The following is a 26,854-nucleotide window of genomic DNA, read 5'->3' on the forward strand; positions in this document are numbered from 1 at the left end:
TGCTTCACAGTTAATAATAAAAATGCAAAATAGTACACCACATGGGAACATACAATTTATAAAACGGAAGCAGATAAAACAGACAAAACAGAATTCAAACAAAAATAAAACCATATAATAATCCCTCCACATAAATTAATCTTATGAGTACATTTTAAATGAGCTATGGTAGATTTGTAAACTGGTGTTTTTTGTTTTTATACTGTTACATAACCTTTATTTGCCATGAAAAGCGTCTTTTGAAAAAAATCTCTTTTTCAAAAGTGTGTCCTGGCCAAGATAGGTAGCAATAACAATGGATTACAGACAATCCATTGTTTGGAATTAAACAGAAATTTAAATCATGAATGAAATTTCTAAGCGAATCATATACAAGATTGCATCATAGAAACAAGCTAAACGGCATTTTAAAACAACCCAACAACCACTTACTTAAAATAAAATATATGTAAAGTAATAGGATACTGCATGTACTCTATCGTATCGTAAATTCGTGAGCCTGGTCGATAGCTCAGGGCTTATGCCCTTTTCTATCCATAGGAGGTCATTGGAGGGAGGAGAGAGGAGATGCAGGAGGAGCCCAGTTGGTGTTGAGGCAGCAGTTGAGGAGTTTTTTTTTCTTGTTTTTTTTTTCTTTCTTGTTTATATATATATATATATATATATATATATATATATATATATATTATTATTATTATTTATTTTTTGTTCCCCTTTTCCTTTCCTTCTTTTTCTCATGACAAAATAAGATAAATAAATAAAAAAATAAAAAATAGATAAATAATATAAAGAAATAAAGAAATAAAGAAATAAAGAAAACTTTAAAAAAGCCAACATAACTGGGCAAGATCAATATCATGTGACTGTGTGTGTGCGTTTGAGAGGGGTAGGGGTGGCTGGCTGTCAGTCAGGGTGCCATAATACTCCAAAACAAACCACCATAACTATCAACCCCCACCAACACCACCACCACCACCAATATTAACCCATGATTACATTTAACTCCAGTTACAGTCCACACACCACAAACAAACCACATCATCCTTTTTTATCCATCATTCTCTTTTAAAACATCATCTTTTTATCCATCACCCTATTAAACACCATCCTTTTAGCCATCATTCTTTTATTTTTATCCTATTTATATTTATTTACTTTATTTTATCTTATTCTTTTTTTTTTATCTTGCCTTAATTTGATTTGCATGTACTCTTTCAACTGCAGTTGCATGTTATTGGAGGTCATGCACTTGCAGCAAAGGGTTAGAGCCCCCTGATGATGCAGCTGCACCACCAGCTGGTAGATAGTTGCGCCATCTACTGGTTTAATGGAGAAACAAACACATGCAGGCACCAGTCTGTACTTCATCCATCACTTATCCTGAAAAAAATGTTTCTTCATCTGGGTCTTGCTGGCAGTGTATTTCATCCAAACTCATAATAAGGGCCTCCGTTTTTACAGCTCAAAGGTCATAAAGTGGTCACGCACAGTGAATGACTGACGTATGATTCCACCAATAGCAAACGTAGCCGATATCTATAGTCCCGCCTACTTCAGCCCGCTGGACCAATCACAGCGCTCCCTCCGGAGAGGCTGGGTTCATCCCGACGGAAAGGTAACAGGTTGCAGACAGTCTCTCTCTCTCTCTCTCCGCACAATGAACTTGTTGCTGTGTTAATCTGCGTAGGAAACTGTTCTTTTCCTCCCACTTTTTCTGTGTGGACTTTGATGGAAAACATCAGCGACATTCAAGAGAAGCGAAGTGTCAAAGAGGAGGAATAACTTCAGAGAAAGAGGTAACTTTACTCTTGTTGTTGTCTTGACTCCTCAGACACCAGACAGCTAGTTACACCAGACAGACTCAGTTATTATACTCTGATGTGTTTGGTTTGTGGCGCCTATTTCTTCCTTTAAGTTACTTCTGTTATTATTTATTACAGGATTGTATCACTGTGAGGTTTTCTGTCAGCCAGTTTAACAGTTAGCTTGGTGGCTAACTGTGATGCTGAGAGATGTCTGCAACTGTTTCTGTTAGATGTACAAACTTGACTGCAGGTTTCTGCAAAGCAACAATGGAAGATATTTAAAGATAGTTTAATGCCCAAAGGAAACCATATTTAAAAGCAGTGGTGGCTGGTGGACATGTTTCTAGGTAGGGCTGTCTGTGCCACATCACATCAATTACAGCAAACATCCCCAGTATGATTTAATGCTAAAACACATTACTACTTTGCAAACAAATGTTATTCTATCAGGATCAGTAAATCTGGACATTAGTACTGGCACTTGCTAACCAGCTTTTAAGAGTATTTATTGCTAATGCTTATTTTCTATCTTTTTATTTTTTTTATTTATTCTTATTCTATTCTTAATCGTGTTGTGTGCTTGTTCTATCTTTTGCTGTAACTCAGAAAGTACCTACCTACCTACCTAAATAATGCTTTGGAAAAACAACAGTATTACATGTGCTCAGTGGTGGAAAGTAACTAATGTACTAAGTACATTTACTCAAGTACTGTACTTAAGTACAATTTTGAGGTACTTCATACTTCTACTCCACTACATCAGAGGGAAATATTATACTTGTAACTCCACTACATTAATCAGACAGCTTTAGTTACTTTGCAGATTCAGATCAACAGTATTACATGTACTCAGTGGTGGAAAGTAACTAATTTACTAAAGTACTGTAATTTGCAGATTCAGATTATTAATACAAAATACAAATCAACTAATAAATGCGGATGTGTTATTATTGATTAAACTGGATTTTTTTCTAGGTAGGTCTGTGCCACATCCAATCAATTTCAGCAAACATGCCCATTATGATTTAATGCAAAAAGTGAAGGTATCAAAAACACATTACTACTTTGCAGTTAAATATTTAACAAAAATGTTATTCTAACAGGAGCAGTAAATAATGCTTTGGAAAAACAACAGTATTACCAAGATAGGTAGCAATAACAATGGATTACAGACAATCCGTTGTTTGGAATCAAACAGAAATTAAATTGTTAAATCATGAATGAAATTTCTAAGACAAATCATATACTAAGATGATTGCATCATAGAAATAAGCTAAATGGCATCTTAAAAAACAACCCAACAAGTAAAATGTATGTAAAGTAACAGTAGGATATTGCATGTACTCTTTCAACTGCATTTGCATGTTATTGGAGGTCATGCACTTGTAGCAAAGGGTTAGAGCTTTATGTCAAGCGTCAGTAAATAATGCTTTGGAAAAACAACAGTATTGCATGTACTCAGTGGTGGAAAGTAACTCATTTACTCAAGTACTGTACTTAAGTACAATTTTGAGGTACTTCCTACTTCTACTCCACTACATCAGAGGGAAATATTATACTTTCAACTCCACTACATTTATCAGACAGCTTAAGTTACTTTGCAGATTCAGATTATTAATACAAAATAATAATAATAATAATCTTTATTTGTATAGCACCTTTCTAAACATAGTTTCAAAGTGCTTGCACAGATACAATGAAATACAGACAAAATAAAAACAACAATAAAAGAACAAAACATAAAGACCAAATAATGAGAAAACTAAAAAAGGTGCACCAAGCTGTTGCCTAACGGAGTTAAAAAAAAAAAACTTTTTATAAAAATGGGTTTTTAAAAGAGATTTAAAATTGGTAGTAGAGTTAGCTAACCTGAGGTCCTGAGGTAGGCTGTTCCACAGTCAATGGGCATTGATGGCAAAGGCCCTGTCACCCTTAGTCACCAGCCTTGACCTGCATGGTACAACCAGTAGAGCCTGTATATAAAGTCATTAAAATTAGCTCCACATTTAGCAGCTGCAACATTAAAGTGATGCTTTATAATGCATCAATAAGTATAATCCAATAATATACATTGCTCTGCATAATGAGTACATTTACATTTGGTACTTTAAGTATATTCATATGCTAATACTTTTGTAACAGTTTTTATTATTTAATTAAAAGCGGTTTCACTTCAAAACAGGTATAGCCGACCGTTACCTGCTATACCAGGGGGATTTGTCACTGGAAAAATGGTGCACTGAGAAACAAACAACTTTAAAGACCTCTGAGATAGTATCTAAGACACAAGAGGCTACATGTAAATCCCTTTAGGCCTTGAATATATGCAATTTAATATTAAAATAGCCTGACATGTATTCTCTGCAACCTCTCAAGGACATTTGAGAGCAGGTCTATAATACAGAGATGCTCTTCAAGTGAAACTGATGATGCAAGCAAGAAAGAAGTGCAGATTATAGTTTTGAAGTGTGGGGAAAGGCTTGTGTCATGGAATTGAATAATTATAGCATTGCACTTTGCTTGCTAAACCATTGACCATGCTGACACAGTTTCATTTTAAAACAGAATGAATGTGGATCAAAAGTTTAACCTGGTAGCAGGTCTTAATTCTGGACAGAGTGATACAGGTTAGTACAATGTTACAGGTACAACTACTGTGCAGATACGTTCCCATAAATTAATCTGTGTCACACTCACACAGACACACACTCATTGTTAAGAACAGAAACAAGTGTAAGGAATGTGGGCTAAAGGAGGGGCGTATTTATGTGCTCCTAATATGGTGTCATTTGTGTACTATTTGGTAACACTGAAGTATCTCTTTGTTATGCCAATGAACTCCTTTGGAATTGAAAAGAGGAATAAATGGCTGTTTGTTTGAGCGTGAAAGGGGAGCAGTGGCAAGTTTGGAAAGAGATTGAAATGCTTGAGCGAGGAAGAGAGGGCCTGGTTTTATGTGAAGAATGTAATGGAGAGAGGGCGAATACCCTGAGGACCGAGTGGCTGCCCGTCTTTAAAGGACACAGAAGGCGTGAGCGACTGTTTTGTCCATCGCTGTTACTTACACCTCCATGTTTCTATTTTCTAGGTTATGCCTGTAAAATTTAATGATTCACCTGGAAGAAAAGGGGGAAGCTACTTTTTTTACTGCTTGTCCGTGTTGGCTTACTAGTATGCTGTTTACTAGTGCTGAAACAGTTGACTCGGCAATCGACTAAAATTAATCGACAAGAATTTTGGTGATCGATTAAATATTTAAAGTAATTTATCAAGCAAAAAATTTAATATTCACAAATGTGTATTTGTTGATTTTCTCCCTATTTTATAATTGAAAAATTATTATTGACCTTGAAACAGTAGTTTGACATAAAATACCTTAACTCAATGTCCACTTACTACTTTCTTTTACTGGTGCTTTCAACCTCATCCTCAGCAGATGCAAGATGTCAGTTTAGGAAATTGTAATGAACAATGTTCACTATTTTTTATTTTATAAACTAAAGTAAACTACTCCATTAATTTAAAAAAAAAAAAAAAACAGCAACAGGTTTAGGGCTGACCCGAATACTTCAAAGCTTTGACCGTTGCCATAGTATTCAACCTCGAAATCAGTATTCGAATGCATCGGTGGGTTTTCTGTTTATATATAAGTATGTTATTATAATGTGTAAATCCTAACCACTGGGGCACTTTAAACTTTAAACTTACTTACACTACATCCCATATACCATTTCATAGACCGTACATATTGCATATATTTATTGTACACTACATTTTTTTATCGACAGACGATACACGCTATGTTCATTCACTATGTTCATTCACTATGTTCATTCACTATGTATATTCTGTATCTGTATTTTTTGTACACCTGTACTTCTCCTGCGCTTTGCTGCTTTGACACCTGAATTCCCCCCCGGGGTTCATCTTATCCTATCTTATCTTATCTTAAATCCCAAAATAGCTCATGAAATAAGGAATAATCCCACAACATGATTCACTATTCATATTCAACATTAATTGTTGTTAGTTATTCTCAGACGGATATCGCTGTTTGTTGTGTGTAGAGGTGCGTGTGTGTACGGTAGTGCGGCAGCAGCACTGAGGCGTTGGAAATTGAAACAGACAGACAGAAGAACATGTCAGTCTGCTGCGCCACGCCGTGAAGCGAAGCTTTGAATATTACTCATCGAAGCTTAGAAGCCCAAAAAATTATATTCGGGACAGCCCTAAACAGGTTAATGATAGATAATAATCATCCATTGTCAACGTCCAAACTGTTAATACAATCCACCCTAAAAAACACAGAATGTATTGATGTATTACATACTGTTAGTGCATACTGTACAATTCAGTATGTAGGATGGATTTTCATATTAAATACAGCACATACAAAAGTAAAGTTTAGACTCCAATAACCATCATCCATTGCAGCTCTCTCTAGCTGTATCAGCTTTTAGGCTGGGCCAGAGATGATCATCTGATCACATGAGCCATGCTGACTCACTTTCATGACTCCACAAATTGCTATTGTTTCATTTCTCTCCACACCCCGCTTGAATCTCCTAATTATATTTTCCATTCCATCTCAGATCTTAATAGGGAACTAGCAGCTCCAATTCAATTCACTGTGTGGGGATTCAATTTGAGCCCAGAGGGAGAGAGCCCGCCGGCGTTACTTCAGGGTAACATGACTGGCAACAGCACCAGATACACTCTGAGCTGGGCAAGCAGGCCTGAAAAAGCTTGTCGTTATAGTCACATCCTATTAATGACACAAGTGCAGGTTAGAGACCTTTTGCTTGAGAGCTTGCTTAAAGAATGCTAGTGCTGCAACGATTTTTTTAATTATCAATTAATCTCTGTATTATTTACTTGATTGTTTGTTTGATCTATAAAAAACCCAATGATAAAAAGTACTACACACACCTACAAACCTACAAGGGAGAGTGAATGGGGACAAAACTTTCAGTGTTAAAAGAAACTTCTTGTAATCAGATAAACAGTGTAAGGGAGGGAGTGAAAGACAACGGGGATTGTTTTGTCATTCTCAGAATTGCTGCCCTCATTTTCTGCCCCACATCAGCTGGACAATAGGACGGGTTCCCCCCCGCCCCTGTCCCTCTTGGAGCTGGGACTGCGTTCTTCCTCACTGACATACAAAAATGAAACTCATCAAGATGAACAGATAGTAAGAGAGAAAAAGTCCTTGTCACTACCTTACATTTACATTATCTGTAACATCGCCCCCATACGGCACATTCGTCAGTGCACGACATGCTTGACCTTGCTGTGAAGACAGTGGGCTGCAGATTCACGCCCGACTGCACAAATGTGTTGTGACATGGTGCTTCCTCTGTGGTTCCTAAAGGGTGGGGAAAAAAATCTACTAGCTGTGCATGTCTGATGAGCAAGTTCTGTCTGTACGCGCACCACAAGCACACAGATATCCTCAAAGGTCGTTCATGTTGTTGTTGCTTCGCTCACATTTTTCCATCACCTATTCTCCAAAGTTGTTTTATGTATTAGTTTTCACTTTCACACTAGGGACATATAAGATTATCCGTTTGCTGACTGCATCTTATTCTTGTCTTGGCCTGTGCTGCTGCGTCATACAGCTTCCAAAATCATTATGGAAATATGAAAATGTGTGTGTAGGCATTCAGTATTGTATGGGTGTGTGTGTCATAGTTATCTATTTGATGGTTACTTTTGTAGTCAGTATGGGTGGGGGGTAGGGTTATGCACAGAACAGCTTGACTTTGGATTTTATCTCACGAGGCATTGATAAGAGAAGAAAAGCTCTCTCACTTCACCCTCCCTTTCACTCACCCAGCCCACTTTCTGTCTCTCACCTTGGAAAGCTGTGGAGAGGAAGTAAAAGGTGCAGAGGTCAGGGAGGGAGTGTTGTAATAGGTTTGATGTGCGCTTAATGAACCATACTGGTGTAATAGACATGGGGATGAGATCTCCCAATGTGACCTAACACAGGGCGCGATCATCAGTCAATGTAATGTCACGAATGTTCAGTCCAGTGTATTTTTGCCAGTGACGAAAAAGGCTGACAGTGACATATCACTAAACTGTGATGTACAGTAGGTGTGATGAGTTGAAATGGAATAGACATTGTTTCTGAATTACTCACCAAGCGCTATCAGCGTTTAGAAAAAGGGAGGATTAGGGAGTCAAGATAAACACAAGAGTGGAGAAATAACAGAGTAAGAGAATGAAAAGATCCTCACTAGTTGGTATGGTGCCTGTCTCTATTCAAGCTGTCAAGGTTTTGAAGAGGGAAAATAGGCTTAGTATCTGGCTGGGAAACTTCCAAAAGTTGGGAAAAGCTTTGTTGGTCCTTACAAGAGGAAAGTGATATGTGGGTGTGTGCTTTCAGGTTAATGACTAATGGAGTGCACGGAGGACAAAGTCCACACAAGCAGTCAAGAGCCAGAAACTAAGTGTGTCACTGCCTATAAATTCCTGTGTGTGTTCAAAGCGTTTTGTCTCACAGGGTTTTGACATTTCATGGTTGTGTGTTAATGAGTGTCTAGGTATTCTCTGTTTGATTTTGTAATTTGAGCGAAGCGCTCTTATGTTAACCTGGATATTGATTTTATTGTAGCGGCCTTTATTTTCTCTGCGTCCCTGAACCTGCTATCGTGAGTATAGCAAAACCAATACTGGATTTATCAGGCCGATACTGATATCAATATTTGTGAGTTTAAAAAATCTGATAACGATATGTTAGCCGATAGTTACTAGGGAAACACCGATATCTGGCTGCTACTGACTCAAAAAGCTGGATCGCATATCGGTGACAATGGAGCCAATCTATACAATTCACATTTTTCATCAGGTTGCTGGATTATAATTTATTATTTTAATAAGAAATAACAATTCAGTACATTTATGTATGTGTATTTATTTGTTACATTTTGTTTTACAAAGATAGGAAAGCGATGTTTAAGTCAAGCTTGATGTTTCCTTACACATAAAAGAATGACCCCAGTCACTTCCACACAGTGAGGCATACAGCTTATTTATTAAACGCTGGTATCGGATCGGTACTTGGTACCCGCTGATACCCAAAGCCCAGGTATCGCTATCGATATCGAGACTTAAAAATCTGGATTGGTGCATCCCTAATAGTAACGCATAACATAAACAATCAATCTTGGTACAGATCCCCTAGAGTTGTATTTTTTAAAGTATTGTGATCAAGATATTAAGCAGGACATTTTTCTGTTGGCTGGTAGGCAAACTGTGTAATGGTGATGCAGTGTTTAAATTCTCTCAAACCTACATTTGGCATTTCTGCACTGCAAGTTTTTGTTCCTTATAGGCTGACACCAGCACCAATATGTCTGCAATAAACTGGTCGGTTTATGTGACTACCTCGAATTGTGAGCTTTTCAGTCCCAGTTAGCTTTCAAAACACTTGCAGAACACACATACCTCAGCCAAAACACACACAGAAATCTCTTTTTGTTGTTTTGGGGAAAATATGACCCGTGCAGAAATTCCTTTAGTAATTATTTCAATTCATTTCTTTCATGTTGAAGAGTTCCTGTGCAAAACACTGACCCGCAGTGTGAGTGTAGAGGAAAAAAATCTAAGGACAAAAGGCAAAAGTCTCTGCCAAACTGTTATAGTAGTGTAAATTACGATACATAAATAAAAAGCTAACATTTTGGGTATGAAAATACTAGACCAGAGCAAATGTATAGCCTGTTGTTTGGATGCAGAAAAGCTTCTTCTTATGTGATCTAACCACATACTTCCATACCCTGCTCTTTGTGTTACCAGCATGAGCGCACCATCTTCAGGTCGGAAGACCCCAGTGGACCACGGCGTCCAGATCCGCTTCATCAATGACCTCTACGACACAGGCGGGGGCCAGCCAGGGCCCCAGCCCAAGACTAAACCCAAGACCCAGACATCCAAGTACGGCGTGGCGGTCAGGGTGCAGGGTATTGCTGGCCAGCCATACGTGGTCCTGAAGGATGGAGAGAAAGGAGACTCGTATGGGGTCCAGCTCAAGACCCAGTACCACTCTGGTTACAGTAGCCTTCCCCGGAGGAGAGAGAGAGCGGAGCCAGGACCACAGGGGCCAGATGTAGGAGGGCAGGGAGGGGCACTACGCCGGGCCCAGTCCCATGGGTCACTGCTGGACAGGGACGGAGAGGAAGAGGCAGGCAATGAGGATTTTCAGCTGTCTAGGCCACCAGGGGATGGGAAGTCTGGTAGTTATGGGAATCTGGATGGAGGAATAGGAGTAAGGGGGGAGAGGGAGCAGGTTCGGCGTGTCGGAGGTCGAGAGGGGGGCGGGGAAAGGAATATGTGGGATGGTTCGTACAAAACGGGGCTCAACGGGTCGCTGGGGTCAGCGAGGAGCAGTCAGTCCTACCCTGACCCTCCTCAACAAACAAACCAGAGACAGACTCCTGTCAACAGACTCATTAACAGGTTCGATGGTGGCAACACTGGAGGCCAACAGAGAGGACTCCCTGCTGAACAACAGGATCCCAGAGCTGCATCTCCTCTCCTTACCCCCAACCCTTACACCTCACCTCCGTCCTCAACTCACAGCAGCCTGGGACGCAGCCAGGCCCAGGCAGTCACCCAATTTCCAGGACACTCCGCTAATCAGTGGACTTCACCGGGGAGATACGCCGCTGCAGAGACGCCGCAGGCCAGCCCGACTGAGCCACAGGTAAGAATGACATATTGTATGGCTTCTATGGGCATCACAGCTGATCTTAAGTGAGCTCCCAACACCACATAGCATGCAACATTGCAAGAGTAGTTTTCTGATCTATGTCTCAAGGTGACTCCTGACCTTTTGCTGGACCAGGGTCAGAGTGCAGAGACGGCCAGTGAGGAGGAGCAGGTCATGCAGACCATATACAACATCCTGAGACAAGGGTATGGACTTACATGTTATCCTGGTGTAGCACATAGAGGTTTGATTTAGTTGTCATAATGCAATTCACTCCTAGACATTTGTTTTACATTTGGCCATTTTCACCTTCTCTCAGGACCAACGAGAGCGATGTTGTCATCAAGCACAAAGTCAAGGTCATCTTTCAGAAGATACAGAATCTAAAGGTTTGTCCTTTTTTTTGAAAATATCAAATTCGGTGCGGGGGTTGTTCCTGCACTGGTTCATACGTCTGGTAAAGAAATAGTGCAGGCAAACTGCTTACATGCATGTCCCCATATGTCTTTTTTCTTCAACAGCCCAAAGAAAGACCTCAGGAAGAGTGGATGAGAGAAAAGAGGGAGCTTGAAAGAAAGATGGCTGAACTACAAACTGCCCTGCGGAAGGAAAGGAGGGTAAGCAAAGTAGAATTGAATTGGGTCGTGATGGTTTGTCATTTTTAAAAAGTGTGTCCCCAGGGAAAAAGTTTGGGAAACACTGCTCTAGTGGATAAGATACAGTTTTCACTAAAGATGTAGAGAATGTACGCAAGAGATTTTGGTTGTTACTGTAGTTTCATTGCCTTGGATGACCCACCAAACCTCCCTAAATTCTCTTGGCTGATTGTAAGTGGCTGCCACCGGAGGATGTTAACAGTCAGAGAGTAACCTGCCACTTTAAATCAGCTCTGATTACACGGTGCACGTTCAATGCTACACATTAAGACTTCCAATCTTCTCGAAATGAAAGCTCCAACTATCAAGTGAAGGGAATCGCTGTTGGTTGGTTGAGAGGAGGAAAACTGTCCTCAAGAGTTTTTATGTCTTTAACTAATCTTACCAGGAGGGCTGGGGGTTCCTTGGAGTGTGCTTCAGATTAATCCTTGCATTAATCCTTAAAGCCCTCTGGCCTGGTCAAAGGTGCACACACACAATAATCTAACTTCAATAATGACTCATTATATATTGGTTTAAGGATGGTGGGCAAGTCTTAATCTCTAATAGCTCCTAAGAACTTAATCCCTTATGCATATTGATCGGTGGGCAAATGCAAGCTCGCTTTAACATTTCCCTAAAAGCCCACTGTCAACGCCACCAGAGCTACCTGGTGTCTTATGTTTCACTGCTCTCATTTATTCATCATGTCTGCTCGTGCGTAGGACTCCGTTAGCAATTCTGATCCTACTCTGAAAGCTGAGCTGGAGTCCTGTCTGGATGAAAATCTGCAGCTCCGGGAGATGCTGGACCGGAAGAAGAAAGAATTAAATGAAACACAATCAGAGTGAGGACACGATGCCATACACACACTCAAACACACACACACACACACACAGAGAGAGGAAAGCAGGAAGGGGCATGGTACCATTGGAGAGGGGTTCATGACAAAGCCCACTTTGTTTTCAAGCACACACTCTCACAATTTCATGAAACAGGCAGTTACTGTAACTTATTCACAAGACAAACAAATGTGCCATAATCATTTAAATTCAAAGAATCATTCAGTAGTGTGTGTGTGTGTCCTCTTTTCATCACAGGCTGACTCAGCTGCGTATGGACAGGGAGAACGCAGAGGCTCGGGTCAGAGAAATGGAGGACCAGCTGGCTGAGTTTCAGGATGAACTGAGAAGAGAGAGTGGCAACAAGACGGTAACACAGAAACATGCTCACACAAATAAACCCACACAGATATATGCAGGGTGAAACTAGGGCTGCACTATTATGGCCAAAATGATAATCGGGATTGTTTTGATCAATATTGAGATCCCGAGAATTTATCATTATTCATTGATTTTAGGGGCAAAATATTTTCATATTTAAATAAAAAGAGCACAGCTTTCACTTTCCATGTTGTGCTTTACAAATCTATGCATCAAAATACGACTTAAAATTAGGTTCTTCTTCACCTGAATTCAGTGCATTTTGTCTGTATAAAACAAGTAATATACAGAAGGCTATATTGCTCTTATACTCTGGACTGCAGCTGCAACATTCAGGCAAGTCTTTCACAGGCTGCCGCTGTAGGGTGCGCTTGCAGCAGCATGACAGTTCCCCAAAAGTGAAGCCAAAACATCTCGATCGCTCCCTGGTGGCTGGCTGTTAGTTTAGACAGCGCTTCGTTTGATAGGCAACAGAGTTTATACCGCAATCATGTTCATTTAATTGTGGGAAGCCAAAATCCTGATCGCGATTTATATTGTGCAGCCCGGTGAGAAACTATCTCACCACACTATTTTTTAAAAATAGCTGAGACTCAGATTTAGATTAAATTGCTATTGAAGACAGCATTTTTATCACGTAGTATCATATTTACAGGTTGATAAATTGAAAAGGCCTTTGCAGTTAAAATCTAAATTAACTTCCTGTTAAGAAGCGTTGTCTAGGGTTTGTGTAAACAAATGAGCGAAACTGTACAAACGATACGCTGAGAGATCAAAAGCATCCAGTTAAAAGTGTGTATCTCTTCCCTGTGTCTGCAGGACCTGATGTCTTGTCAGACGCAGCTGATGGAGGTGTGCCAGCTGAAACAGAAGCTGGAGGACACGCTGAGACAGAGAGAGAGGGAGCTAACGGCTCTCAAAGGAGCTCTGAAGGAAGAGGTGGCCACACACGACAAAGAGATCGAGGTGCTCCGAGAGCAGTACAGCGTCGACATGGAGAAGCTCCGCGGCAGCATGGAGCAGGTGTCTCAGGTGTGTACACAAACACAGCAGCCACTAGCCAACTCATCATCTCTTACATTTTACATGAAAATGTTTTGTAGTCGGTGACGAAATAGGAAAACCAGTCCAACAACAACAGACCCCATCAGTAAAACTCTGAGAAACCATTTCAACATGCTTGTAGAGTTTTTGTAACAATATTTGTATCATGGTTTTTGGTAGATTTTCTACATACATACAAACATATATACATACATAGTAGGGCTGAGTATCGACCAAAATAACCCCGTACCAAGTAGTATCGAAACTTCCAAAAGTCCAAAAGCCAACAATTTATTGAAAAAGAATAGATGTAATCGTTAATAATAGTAAATATTCTGCTTCAATCCATATTTGTTGGTGCTTAGCCTTTCAAAAACAACATTTTCACTGCGATCAAAAAACGGTTTGCTCTCCCACTCGCTGCACACAAAGGGAGGCACCTGTATTAATGGGGCGGTCTAGCAGCAATGAAATGAAACTAGCAAGTTAAATTCATTAAAGAAAGTTGACTTAATAAAAAAAAAAGACCGGCTCATTTAATCAGATCAGAATCAATTAATTCAAATTTTGTTCAAGGATTTTTTTTTTTTATGTTGATATCATATAATATGATGACAGACATTCAAAGCTTCATCCGTAAACTTCCAATAGAAGCTTTGAATATAAAAAAAAGAAAGACATTCAGTAGTCTACAGCCTTAATTAAAACACAACGCAGCTTGTTTCTTTGTTGGAGCGATTTTAGTGGAGCAGCCTGTAAAGGTTTTGAGCTGGGGGAGCAGAGGGAACCAACAGCTCCGTGAGCTAGCCAGTGAGACACACACACAGCTTCCATTCACAAGATGGGTATCGAATGATGTACTCTATCGGTATCGGTATCACTTCAAGGGCATTGGTACTGGCATCATCATTTTTTAAACGATACCCAGCCCTAATACATAAGCATATAAAGAGAATGATTTCTTGTGAGCTACATTTGCGAGTACTGTGATGAAAGCTGAAACTCCCCCCTGATGAAAGCCTAAGGACAAGAACACAGGAGTGTCTGCAGAGAGAAGTTGCATGCAGGGATGCATTGAGCATGCTCAGCCTGGGTGCACTATCTAGCAGCAAGAAACAACATTTCAACCTTGATCTCTTCAGTTAAAACAGTGCGGAGTGGTCTATCTATCTCCATATGTATTTATGTCTATGACATGATATAGGGATATACAGGATATAAACAAACATGCCCTCAATTCTCCTGTCTCTTATTTTAGTCTCACGCAGGGATCGAGTCAGAGCGGTTGCGTGTGAATGCGTCAGTTCGCTCCCTACAGCAGCAGTTGGAGGACTGCAGAGACGAGAGCAGCCACTGGATGGAGCAGTTTCACGCCACCAGAGACGAGCTTCGAACAACAAAACAAGAGTGAGTTTATTCTTATCTTCATCTTTGTTCACAAAGTGTTTTTTTATTATTACCTACCTGTATTTGGGTTTTCCAATTCTTACTTGGACGTGGATTTTGTCACCATCTTTCTCTTTGCACCTGCTGTACTACTAATGTGTGTCCATCTCTTTTCTTTCATTCCACCTTGTCAATGTTTGTCCCCCTCTCTGTCAGAGAGCCACCCAGCAGCCCTGAAACACCGTGAGAGTCACTAATTCAACAGCATTTGTGTCTAGATATGCAGACCTGTAGATGTGACTAGCTGTGCTAACAACTGTCTGACTGTAGTGCAAGGTCATCCACACTTACAGTATAGCCCTAATTCATGACTGTCTACAGTGCCTTCATATGTACCATGAACCCTCAAGTACCATTGGTCCTAATGGGAATATGGACCATTTTTAGTTCTGTGGTTGAGTAGAAATGGTGCTGAACATCAGTCACAATCTGGACATTTTCACATTTGGCTGTTTACGTCTTCATTGTGTCCTTACGGTGTAACACTCTAGGGTGGTGTGGATGATCTTAAATGTCTGTGTTTAGCAAAAAATGTGTTTTCTGTGAATATGTCTGTCTGTTATGTGGTAATAGAGAATGCTGATTTATTTCCTGTTGTTTGAAGATTAAATAATGACTTATGTGCTTGTTGAGTATATTAAAGTAAATTAAACTCACTTGAATCACCGTTACAATCCATCTGCTGTGGATCAGATAATCAAGCAGTACTCACAATACTTTTATATGGTACAATTTGTTTGGATCAACTGTATTTGATCTGTAATTTTTAGACTCCTGCAAGGCCGTCTGGAAAAAGAGGAGTTTGAGGAGGAGCTAAATGAGCTCCAGGACAGAGTGAGCACCATGAAACAGCAGATCCCGGACCCTGGCCACACAAAGACTCTCAACCAGGTGAACAAACACTCAGCCCTCCGTGATCCTTGACGCCTGATCTGTTTAACAAATATGAAGCAGTTTAACCATCAAATGGTCCATATTTCTGCTCAGGAACTTCAGCAATACAATGCTGATCTACAGAAGGCCAAGTCTGAGCTGGAGAAGCAGAGGACGAAGTTTGACCAGAAGGTCATGGAGGTCATCTCCATCAAGAAATCACACCAGAACCAGGAGGCAGAACTGAAGTACGAGATTGACAGGCTAAAGGACCAATTACAGAGGGCCAGAGAGGATATTGCCAAGGCACAGGAGAAAAACAAACGGGTTAGTTAAACCTTAGTGAGGTTATAACAATATAAATAAAACAAATTACCTGGCTAGAGCACAACAAAGTGTGGTGATGTGGTAGATTTTAGGATGATAAGATTTGCGTTTAAATGTCTAGTTGGTTAGATATTCTCACCTTTAATCTCCATCATCTCTCGTATTTTTTGACAATTTCATTCCCCTTGCTTTCCTTCCTGTAGCTCCCAGACCCAACTACCATCTCAGAGCTGGAGCAGAAGCTTGGTGAGACACGTGGTGAAGCTAGCCAGCTCAAAGAGAAACTTTCATTAGCTGAGGAGGAAGTGGAGGCCAGTAAAACACATCTCAATAGAGCTCAGATGGACGTGAAATCGCTCCAAGATGCCCAGCGGGAGCAGGAGGAGGCCAACTCACGTCTCAGAGAGAAACTCTCACGGTTAGAGGTAGGTCACGTAGATCATCAGTGTGTTAGATACCCTGAATCAGCAGATATATTAAAGCGTAACTGGACGTCCTCTGTGCTTTTCCTCAGGCTCAGCTGCAGACCACCGCCACAGAGAGCTCAGAGGCAGAGATCGCCCTCCACACCGAGGTGAGAGGGTTGAGATCTGACCTAGATGAAGCCAAGAGAAAAGCTTCCCGATTGAGCCAGGAGCACCGTGAACTCATCCTGCGTGTGGAGGATGCGGAGAAAGACAAGGAGACACTCAAACAGGCCTTCAACCAGCTGGAAGAGAGCAAACGACAGCAGGAAAGAGCTCTAGAGAAACTCAACAAAGAGGTAAGAAAGGAGAGCCTTTTTTATACATTGACAAACAAATGAAAGCTTCTGCAGCATGGAGCATCCAACTGCTCATTAGAGGGTTCACAGAGCAAAGAATTCACCCTCTTTGTGTTTTTCCCCCCTCTCCCTCCCGGTCTCGCTGTCAGTATGAGTCTCTGACCGTGTCCTCAAGAGAGGAGACGCAGACTTTCAGGGTTCAGCTGGAGGAGCAGAGAGAGAGGGCACGCAAGGAAATGCAGGATGCGCAACGTCACGGAAACGACGCTCAGAGCGAACTGGATAGAAGTCATATAAATCTAAGGAGACTGGAGGAAGAGGTTTGTGTTTTTGAGTGTTTGTGTGCATGGCTCACACGCTTGCTTGGCCTGGTTGGTTGTTTTCATTATGAAACGTCTGGTCTGAATGTTTTTCAGTAGTTTTGACACATAATATTCACGGTGCATGCTCGACCGATTGCATTCATGTGTCCGTGTGATATAAACATGCAAAACCACACATATTTATGTCATGATGGAAATTCAAGTCTGGCATTACCGTTTCTAATATTATTATAAATCTTAACTAGATGTCACGACAGAAGAAGGAGGTTATGCTCATATGTGAGGAGAGAGACAACCACCAGCTGGATAAAGAGCTTCTGACCAACAGACTGCGCCACCTTGAGGGAGAGATTGAGGCCAGCAAAAGCGGCAACAATGAGAAAACCCGGGAGATTCGCATCCTGGAGGTAAGATTATGTGCATCTGCTCGCCTCTGTGGTTTGGGAGAGTAAACCATGACTACAGGGCTCTCTGCTGTTAATAGTTCTGCTCAGCATGCAGTGACAGTCTGTGCATATTACTAGACATGTTTCTGCACATTTCTTAATTTCTTTATTTTCCCCAAATACTTTTTATTGGTGAAAAACATGAGCAAACAATAAACACACAGATTTACAGGTCACCAGGTTTCATATTTTCGTTTTCCCACCCACAACACAACACAGCACACATTACAGAAGAAAAAAATACATATATACACGTGTTAATATACATACAAACATACATATCTACACACATATATACACATATACATATGCGCACAAATGTATAAAATAAGATAAAAAAAAAAAGTATACAAACTACAAATATATATATATATAAATAAATGTATCTAAAATAAAAATTAAAACAACTCTGCTTCAACTGGCTTGTATTTGGCCATGGGGTTAAGGAGTATATTGATCAGGGGCCTGTTGCAGGCCGATGATATTGTGTAGAAACATAAGCAGTCAGTCAGGAGGAATAACAGACAAGCCATTAAAATAGGACACAAAGGGTTGCCACTTATTTATAAAGCGCTCGCTAGACCCTCTAAGCGTAAACTTTCATTTCTTAATTTCATTCGTAAATCGAAGAAATGGAGGTTAATAGATTAGCATGCAGACTTGTTTAATGCACATACACATTATTAGGAAGTACAACAGATCAAGAGTATTTACATGCTTACATGTCCAAACACAGCACCATCAAATCTCTCTCTGGGGCTAATCCAGGGCACACTGTCACCTTTCTGAGCATCTAGTAAAGTTGAATTCATCTTGTCTCCGTCAGGACAAGCTGAAGCGCGTGGAGTTGGAGCTGGAGGAGGAGAGAAGCAGCGCGGAGATGCTGACAGACCGAGTGGCCAGGAGCAGAGACCAGATCGATCAGCTCCGCGCAGAGCTCATGCAGGAGAGATCCTCCAAACAGGACCTGGAGCTGGACAAGAACGCCATGGAGAGACATGTACGTAAAACATACACAACATCTGTGCACCAGTAATTGAAGTCTTCCATCTGCCAAAACATACCCATCCACCCTGGCCCTCCACTCGAGTATATTTCGGGTATTGCTGACCTGCTGTTTGTTTGTCTGTGTCTGTCGCTGCAGCTGAAGGAGCTGAGGAGTCGTGTGGCCGACATGGAGGGACAATCTCGCTCCTCAGCGGGAGTCTCCCAGCTGGAGAACAAGATCCAGGAGCTGGAAGAACGCCTACGGATTGAGGAAAGGTACAGTGCAACAGATAGAAAACCCGCTGTAGCGCAGTAGATCTTCATTCCGGATCACTTTATTTCACCCTTGCTTGTTTGATTGACAACTGAATGTCTGAAATGTCTTTGAATAGATTCCCATGACATCTGGTGGATGGATACTGTTTGTCATTGGCCGAGAGATAGTGGATTATATTTTGGTGGTGATCCCAGTTGAGATTTTCGACACAACTAAATACATTTACTCAAGTACTGATCTTAAGTGCAAATTTAAAATAATATTTTATGGAGTATTTTTGACCCTTCTTCTTGCATATATTTTCGGTTATGCTAGGGCTGTCAAAGTTAACGCGATAATGGAAGTGTGATGTGTGTAAAATAAATCAGCATTCACCCACGTGTAAAGAGGTATTTCATTAAACTAAAAAGGCACATTACTCATGTATGTGTCACAGGGGAAATTAAATTACAGACATGCTCCTAGTAAGAAGGAAATGCATGTTGTTCCCTTGTATTGCCAGCAGAGGGAGCGCTATGATCAGCTGGCAGCACTACTATTTGTGAATAAAGCAACTGATAAATCTAGTGTGTTTCAACAGTTAACCCTCTGAGACCCGCCAACATTACTGTCTTTAAGAGGCGTTTAGCGCAAATTCGTTTTAACATCACTCATTTCTTTAACGCATTAACACAACTTGTGATTTTTAGGTTGTAGCGGGCTCAGTTTTAAAGCTAGAAAATCCTGGCATCATATGAAACTAGAAAACCTCAGGAATCCGTTGGTACCAACCAGGTCATACTAGCTTGTCACAAAGGAGGCTAAATAACGCTCCAAACTAACGCTTAATTTTGGCGAGGAAAAACTGGCATAGCCATTTTCAAAGGGGTCCCTTGACCTCTGACCTCAAGATATGTGAATGAAAATGGGTTCTATGGGTACCCACGAGTCTCCTCTTTACAGACACTTTATGATAATCACATACAGTTTGGGGCAAGTCATAGTCAAGTCAGCACACTGACACACTGACAGCTGTTGTTGCCTGTTGGGCTGCAGTTTGCCATGTTATGATTTGAGCAAATTTTTTATGCAAAATGCAGTACCTGTGAGGGTTTCTGGACAATATTTGTCGTTGTTTTGTGTTGTTAATTAATGTCCAGTAATAACTATATACATACATTTGCATAAAGCGATTTGTCCACTCCCATGTTGATTAAATACTTGACAAATCTCCCTTTTAAGGTACATTTTGAACAGATAAAAAAATGTGCGATTAATTTGGGATTAATCGCGATTAACTATGTACAGTCATGCGATTAATCGACATTAAATATTTGAATCGACTGGCAGCCTTAGCTCCTGCCTATCAAACCAGAGAGGGTTTACTTAGAAAGTGTTGCTCTTTTTCACTGACGTTCTGCTTCACATTAAATTATTCATGCATATACACACATACCTGTGTTCAGTAAAACCAGACTTGTAACACCTGGTTACAGATCATCTTCATGAGAGCAATGAGGTGGCAAATGTCTTGCTCAAGGGCATTTTATGTGCAGTAGCGGAGATGGGTAGAGTATTACTCATTAACATGCTCGCGTCTTGTGCTCTGTTCTTCTCTTGTATGTAAAGGGAGAAGAACTCTGTGTTGGCGTCTCAACGACGTCTGGAGAGGAAACTAAAAGATCTCAGCATGACGCTGGATGAGGAGAAACAAACACACACTGAACAGAGAGACCAGGTAAACACATTCACCTCCTGCTGTATGTCAATATTTGAATTTACTCTGAAACATTAATACCATCCCATCCTGTGTTGCAGCTCGCTCTCAGAGTGAAAGCTCTGAAGAGGCAGGTGGACGAAGGAGAGACGGAGCTGGAGAGGATAGATGGACTGAGGAGAAAGGCCCAGAGAGACATGGAGGACCAGATGGAGCTCAAAGAGGCCTTGCAGGCCAGAGTCGCAGCACTGGAAACTGAGCTCAAGTAAGCATTTCCCTTTTTTTTGTATCCAATTTTGTCTGTCATCCAATTTGTTACTCACTGTGCGCTTATGCAAGACACTTCCTGGCAGCCAGATTATCACAGTGATGTGTGTTAGTGAGTAAGAGAGAATGACACCATCTCCTCCTTCTTGAATAAAGCTGCGTGTAAATGACGTTATTACCAGCGAACCCAGATTCCTTGTCTGTTGCACACAATTACCGACACCTGGTAGAGTCACACAGCCTCCCTGAGGTGAGGTATTTCACAGTGTGATGTGTGTAAAACAAATCAGCATTCACCCACGTGTAAAAAGGTATTTCATTAAACTAAAAAGGCACATTACTCATGTATGTGTCACAGGGGAAATTAAATTGCAGACATGTTCCCACTAGTAAGAAGGAAATGCATGTTGTTCCCTCGTATTGCCAGCAGAGGGAGCGCTATGATCACCTGGCAGCGCTACAGTAATATTTGTGAATAAAGCAACTGATAAATCAAGTGTGTTTCAACAGTTAACCCTCTGAGACCCGCCAACATTACTATCTTTAAGAGGCTGCACTGGGCTCAGTCTTAAAGCTAGATTGAAGATATTGTTCTTGGACTTACATAAATTAGGTATCACTGTAAAACTGAGACTAATGTGGATCCAATGAGCCCAACAGTATTCATGTGTGATGATGTTAGTCCCCATAGTGGCCATTTCATTATAGTGAGACCATTTTTTTTTAAACTTGACCTCACTGTATAAAATGATCTGTGGTGACCTCTAGGATAATCACAGCCTTGTGAAACTTTACAACCACAAACTAGAGACCTAGAGCATTCAGAGGATGGATGGCTTTACTATGTAGATTGACAATAAGGGGGTTACTGAACAGTTTACAGAACAGAAGTGCTCGCCATCCAATCGCCGAAAAATGCAATTCTTGCAAAAAATCTCCAAATGTCAAACGTTTTTTGTTATCAAGTCACAGCATGGCTTTTTCTATGATGTTCATCAATGTCTTGGTATCCTAATGTTGTATTTTGGAGGTATTATTGTGATCAATTCTTGAATGGTAAAAAATGGTTAAATTTAGCATTAAATCTGTGTAACAAATGGTATCAACCCCAAAATTGCAGCAGCAATTTATGAGACATAATAGAGTATGGGGATGGCCATCATATACTTCTATCATAATGTTCTAAACCCTTATACACTTTTACAATTTATTTTAATTAATTAATTAATGTTTATTTCTGATTCATGACGAGAACAACTTGACACACAGTGCTGAGCTTAAATTAATCTTCAGGTTCCCAGTTTTCAGATGATGTACACCACAAAAACGGCTCTATGTGGGTCTCTTAGGGTTGATGATGACACTGATAATGTCAATGATGATATTGTGTCACAGGAGGAAAACCCAGTTGCGCCCAGTTTTGGATTCATCAGCCCTCAGTTCAGATGATGACGACAGCCTGTACGATCCCTCCACCATCACCTCCATCCTCACTGAGAGCAACCTCCAGACCAGCTCCTGTTAAAACGACACTTCAGGGACATGGTGAGGGTTGGAAAACATAGCACTGTTAAGGAAAATAATGGAGGTACGTGTAGGTTAGCTGCTTTGTAGACCGGGAGTAAAGTCAAAAGGCAGAGTGGTACACACTACAGACAATGAGGGAGGGGTGCAAGGAGCTGGGAGTGAAATGAAATATAGAGTTTAGTAGGGGAATGATTTTCCACACCAGAGTGAATGGAAGGAAGTAAAACATCCTCTGCATTTCACGGTATTTCCTTCAGTCTACAATCAACACAGATGTTACTCCACGGTACAGTTGGAAGGACTCCAACATACAAAAACTCCTACTACCGCACACAAAGTCAGAAACTGGATTGCAAGGAGAGAAATGAGGCTAGAAATGAAAAATACCTCTTGCAATTTTTGATACAAATTCAGTATGTCAAACCGTTTCAGGGTTGACGTTCTGGGTCGAGCACTTACTGCACCAAGTCTGGCTTTGACTGAACAAGCAAAAACACTCTCATCATCTCTCAGTGTGACAGTTTACCTGTCGGACTACAGCTTTCTCCGTAGCAGTGCCTTCAACTGACTGAACTCACAAATTCTGCACCACAGCATGCATGCACAAATATGACGAACAAACATGGACCAAACACTGACATTGAGTGGATTCATGATCGCCACAAAGAGAAACTATAAGCAATAAAAAAACACTATAATTCTCATGCTGGTTTTTTGGTTTAAAAGTTAATTTTAAGTGCTGCAAATTATTTGTAATGAATGAAATTTGGAGTTTGTTTATGTAAAACAAAATGTATTTTCATGTCACTTGTTTTATTATGCCACCGTCCACACTTTAATGTATCACTTGTACACAGTTTAGGAATTATAAAATATGACACTAATAGCATCTGAAATGCACACACAATATTAAATATTATAAATGTGATAGAAACCTCATGTTGGTGTTAAGGTTTAGTTTTGTCTTTATTCACTGTTTCCTGATACTACTTTTGGTTTTGTGGTTTACAACTTTAAGGACGAAGATGTCAGATTATCACATACTGTATAAAAGTGGTTTTCCACTTTTAAAGCTAAACAATGGCCAAAATATCTTCCTGTCAGATAAAGTGTATTTGTAGAAGCTGCACTATTTCTATGCATTCCCTTTCTAGCAAGTCACTGAAATATATCCTCATCATTTCATTATGATGCCTTAAAATTGTTAAAAAGAATTTTGTAATTCTTATCTGAATGATTTTTGTAAAATGTTTGTATTTAACATTTGTAGATTTTTTTGAGTCTTGAGTTGATTTTTGTATACAGTTTGAACAATCAGTCGGAGCGATGATAACTGTATTACATTTTGCTTCTTTTCAGTGAAACTGGAAAAATGGTACTTAATATGATTTGTTAGACTGTTGAGTATAAAGCTGTTTAATTTGGAAATGCTGGTATATACTGTAATTGTTGACTGGAATAAAATCACACTGTGACTTTTCTTCACATAATAGAGAATATTTCTATTGCATATAAATTTAGCAAGAATAAAAACACGTAAAGTTAAATTGATCTGTGTTTATTGTCCTAGTAATAATTACAGACTGTTAATCAGCTACTTTTACAACATTGGTTGTTGCACATTTCAATTTCCTTGTTGTTTTTCCCTTTAACAGAAGGAGTCAGATATAACTGGCTTTCTGCCCATCAAAGTCTCAGATTACTGTGAACACTGCTCTCACATACCAGAAGATTTCGTAGGAAGGTTATTTAGCTTCATCGGAAAACAATCAGTGTGGGAGGAAGTCAACAAATCTTTTAACCAGATAAAAGGTTGATGTGCAATACCAGTTCTTCATTGGTAAAATGTATTTAAGTATGCAAACTTAAAATGCGATCGGTGTTAACAACTTGTTCCTGCTGCCAAAACATCAGTTACTGAAGGATTAATACTTAATAATTCATTTGTAGCCATGGGGAAAGACGCATACACACTAGTGCAGCTCTATTTTAAATTAAAGAGAATAATCTGACTTGTATGAACAATCTGATTGACAAAAACTACAAGCAAACCTTTAGAGGTTTTGAGCAGAATCACATTCGATGAATGCTATCATTCCCATGTTTGAAGGAGCGTATGTATTTTATTACCTTTTCAAAAGAACAAGATAATAATAGAGATGGATCGTGTTTTTGTTTCGGCTGCAGGGCGGTGCTTCTCTGGAATCTGAGGTTTGTTACACAGAAGTGTGTTGCTGAATGACTTATTCACCTGCAGAAGCTCGCTAAGCGCATAATATTTATTATCAATGTGTCGTCAAAATAGATGACAATGATTGTGTGTGTGTGTGTGTGTCCTGTATATTCTGCCTTAATTCATATTGCCAGAGCAGTCTGATTACAGCTTTGTGTTCTTCACATCTCAAACACTGGTTTTGAACAGACAAATTGTTGCTGCTGAAAAAAGATGTGTGGATTTCGATTTATCTGTCATTTCCTCAGATGTACAGCTTTAAAATGTGTTCCTGCTGCAGCCACGACCGAGTGCCAGTGCTGTTGTTTTGCCCTCTTATCTACTGTTGCAGAAATATTTTTGTTCATCATAACTGAGATAAGCATCGTGCAGGGCAGAAATAAACTCGGCTGATGTGTTGATACAAGAGGATCCACACATTCCCGCAAGTGGACATATTCACACGTTCATTTGATGTGTTCACACAAACCTAGATAAATAGTTCAGGCCTCTACTTTACCTGCTGGACTTCAGCTTTCCCCTGTAGCACAGCTGACTAACTAACTAACTAACTAAACTATCAAAATCGACAATTATCCATACAACTTAATCTGTACACCACCATACACAATTCCTACCTAAATGCTAATAACTCAGGCTAAATCTGTCACGTGTGTTGATGACAGTACGTGTTTGAGACAAAACAAAGAGAAGCAACACAACACTAATGCTGTGTTCTGAGAGTTCATTTGCTCTACCAAGTGTAAGGATTTAGGCGAGAACGGGGTTGGTTGTAGCATTCATTAGATCTCGCTCCCTAGAGGGCGCTGTTAAAGTATGTTGGTACTGAAATTTTCCGAATTGGGGTCAGAGGTCACCTACAGTGTCATTTCAGGAGTAAGACACTGAGTGAGAGGACTTTTATGGCTCAGACAGACCAACCCGACATCAAGGAACTAGCTTAAAATAAGAGAGTATACTTTCAGTTTACTTTTTATGTACTTATCAGAGATATACTTAACAAAAGTATACATAAGTATACTTGGCTCATACTGAAAAGTACACAGGAAAGTCTAAGTATACTTGGCTTATAGGCCTACTTGTACTTAATCTTTTGATCGAGATATACTTAAGTAAAGTATAATTAAGTATTCTTGCCTTACAGGCCAACAGAAAGGTATACTTGGCTTGTAGTTGTGCTTACTTTTTGATAGAGTAGCCTATTAAAGTGTGCGACGTCATAAGGATGAGTTATTGTATAAGGATAAAAAATTTACTTGTAGGAATTTTTTTCTGTTTATGTTCTCTCGATGCAGGAGATGTGTTAGGTCGTTTTTAACTTTTTAAATTCATTTTAAGATTGCATCCATCTTTTATTTTTCCCCATTAAAATAGCATAGGGATAAGGCATTACCATCCCCATAGTGTGTGACAACCAACCCCACGATGGGGATGGTTATCACAAGTGCCCAAGATGTATTTGACAGTCCAATTCTTTTGAACAGAATAAACTCAAGGAGAGTAAGGTCACTCCATTCCTATCTGACATCATTAAACATAGAAACAGGAATCTATTAAAGATATAGTTTTTGAGGGATTCAAATGAAAGTAAACCCATCAACCCCGTTCTCCCCTACAGAATGAAATCTGGATTTTGATTGTAACTGATAAGCATCGAGCAGGGCATCGAGCAGGACGAATTGACAGATTTACACCGTCATTCTGTTCACACACACCTGGATGAAGCATTCGGGCCTCCATTTCTTCATACTATCATCATAAATGCAGAAATATATCAGCGTCTTTCTTCACTGACCGTAGAGAGGTCTATCAAGGGTGTGCCCTTGATAGATTTCACACAAATTAATAATGTCTGTTTGTTGAAGCTTGACTTGTGTAATCAGGATTGTGCCATGAGAGCACCGCAGGGTGAGGCACGTTAGGAATGTGTGGGATCAGCCGAGATCTGTGTAAAAACAGGCTGACGGGAAACTCAAGATATTTATAAAGGAAAATCTGATATCAGAACTCCTGCAACTGCTGATCCAACTCATCTGTAAATCCCATAAAAAATCTCTTTACGGTAACGGGAGTAAATCCACGCCTTTATGGTTCATGCCAAAACATTTTTATGACTTCAGGCATTTGTTTTTACTACATTTGAAAAAGGGATAAAAGGCAGCACCCTGGAGGGAGACTTCACCAACTCCCTCGGGTTATTTATGTGTTTACATCCTATCTGGCACATTGGCGCCTGTAACGAGATTGTGTTTGACTATTTTGAGAC

The 26,854-nt window shown here is 40.1% G+C and overlaps 2 protein-coding genes across 6 annotated transcripts in view; one reads left to right on the forward strand and one right to left on the reverse strand.

Annotated features, from left to right (window-relative positions):
• flad1 (flavin adenine dinucleotide synthetase 1) overlaps window positions 1-26,854 on the reverse strand; it is a 276,153-nt gene that overhangs the window by 119,245 nt on the left and 130,054 nt on the right. The window lies entirely within an intron of this gene.
• cgna (cingulin a) lies at window positions 1,634-22,556 on the forward strand. 5 transcript variants are annotated; one of them, XM_074653630.1, is made up of 21 exons: window positions 1,635-1,796; window positions 9,609-10,515; window positions 10,630-10,727; window positions 10,841-10,910; window positions 11,043-11,138; window positions 11,882-12,003; window positions 12,257-12,368; window positions 13,199-13,411; window positions 14,682-14,830; window positions 15,026-15,052; window positions 15,640-15,760; window positions 15,857-16,069; window positions 16,273-16,494; window positions 16,584-16,832; window positions 16,982-17,152; window positions 17,401-17,562; window positions 18,428-18,601; window positions 18,746-18,864; window positions 20,474-20,582; window positions 20,663-20,826; window positions 22,224-22,490. In XM_074653630.1, the coding sequence occupies exons 2-21, from the start codon at window positions 9,610-9,612 to the stop codon at window positions 22,351-22,353; spliced, it is 3,627 nt and encodes a 1,208-aa protein (XP_074509731.1). In that variant the 5' UTR covers window positions 1,635-1,796; window position 9,609; the 3' UTR covers window positions 22,354-22,490. The 5 variants fall into 5 exon arrangements, with proteins under 5 accessions (XP_074509733.1, XP_074509731.1, XP_074509734.1 ...); XM_074653633.1 differs by having other exon boundaries at window positions 1,654-1,796; window positions 10,657-10,727; XM_074653631.1 differs by lacking the exon at window positions 1,635-1,796 and adding an exon at window positions 8,265-8,461.

This window comes from Sebastes fasciatus, chromosome 12, assembly GCF_043250625.1.
Source record: "Sebastes fasciatus isolate fSebFas1 chromosome 12, fSebFas1.pri, whole genome shotgun sequence".
NCBI classification, from domain to species: domain Eukaryota; kingdom Metazoa; phylum Chordata; class Actinopteri; order Perciformes; family Sebastidae; genus Sebastes; species Sebastes fasciatus.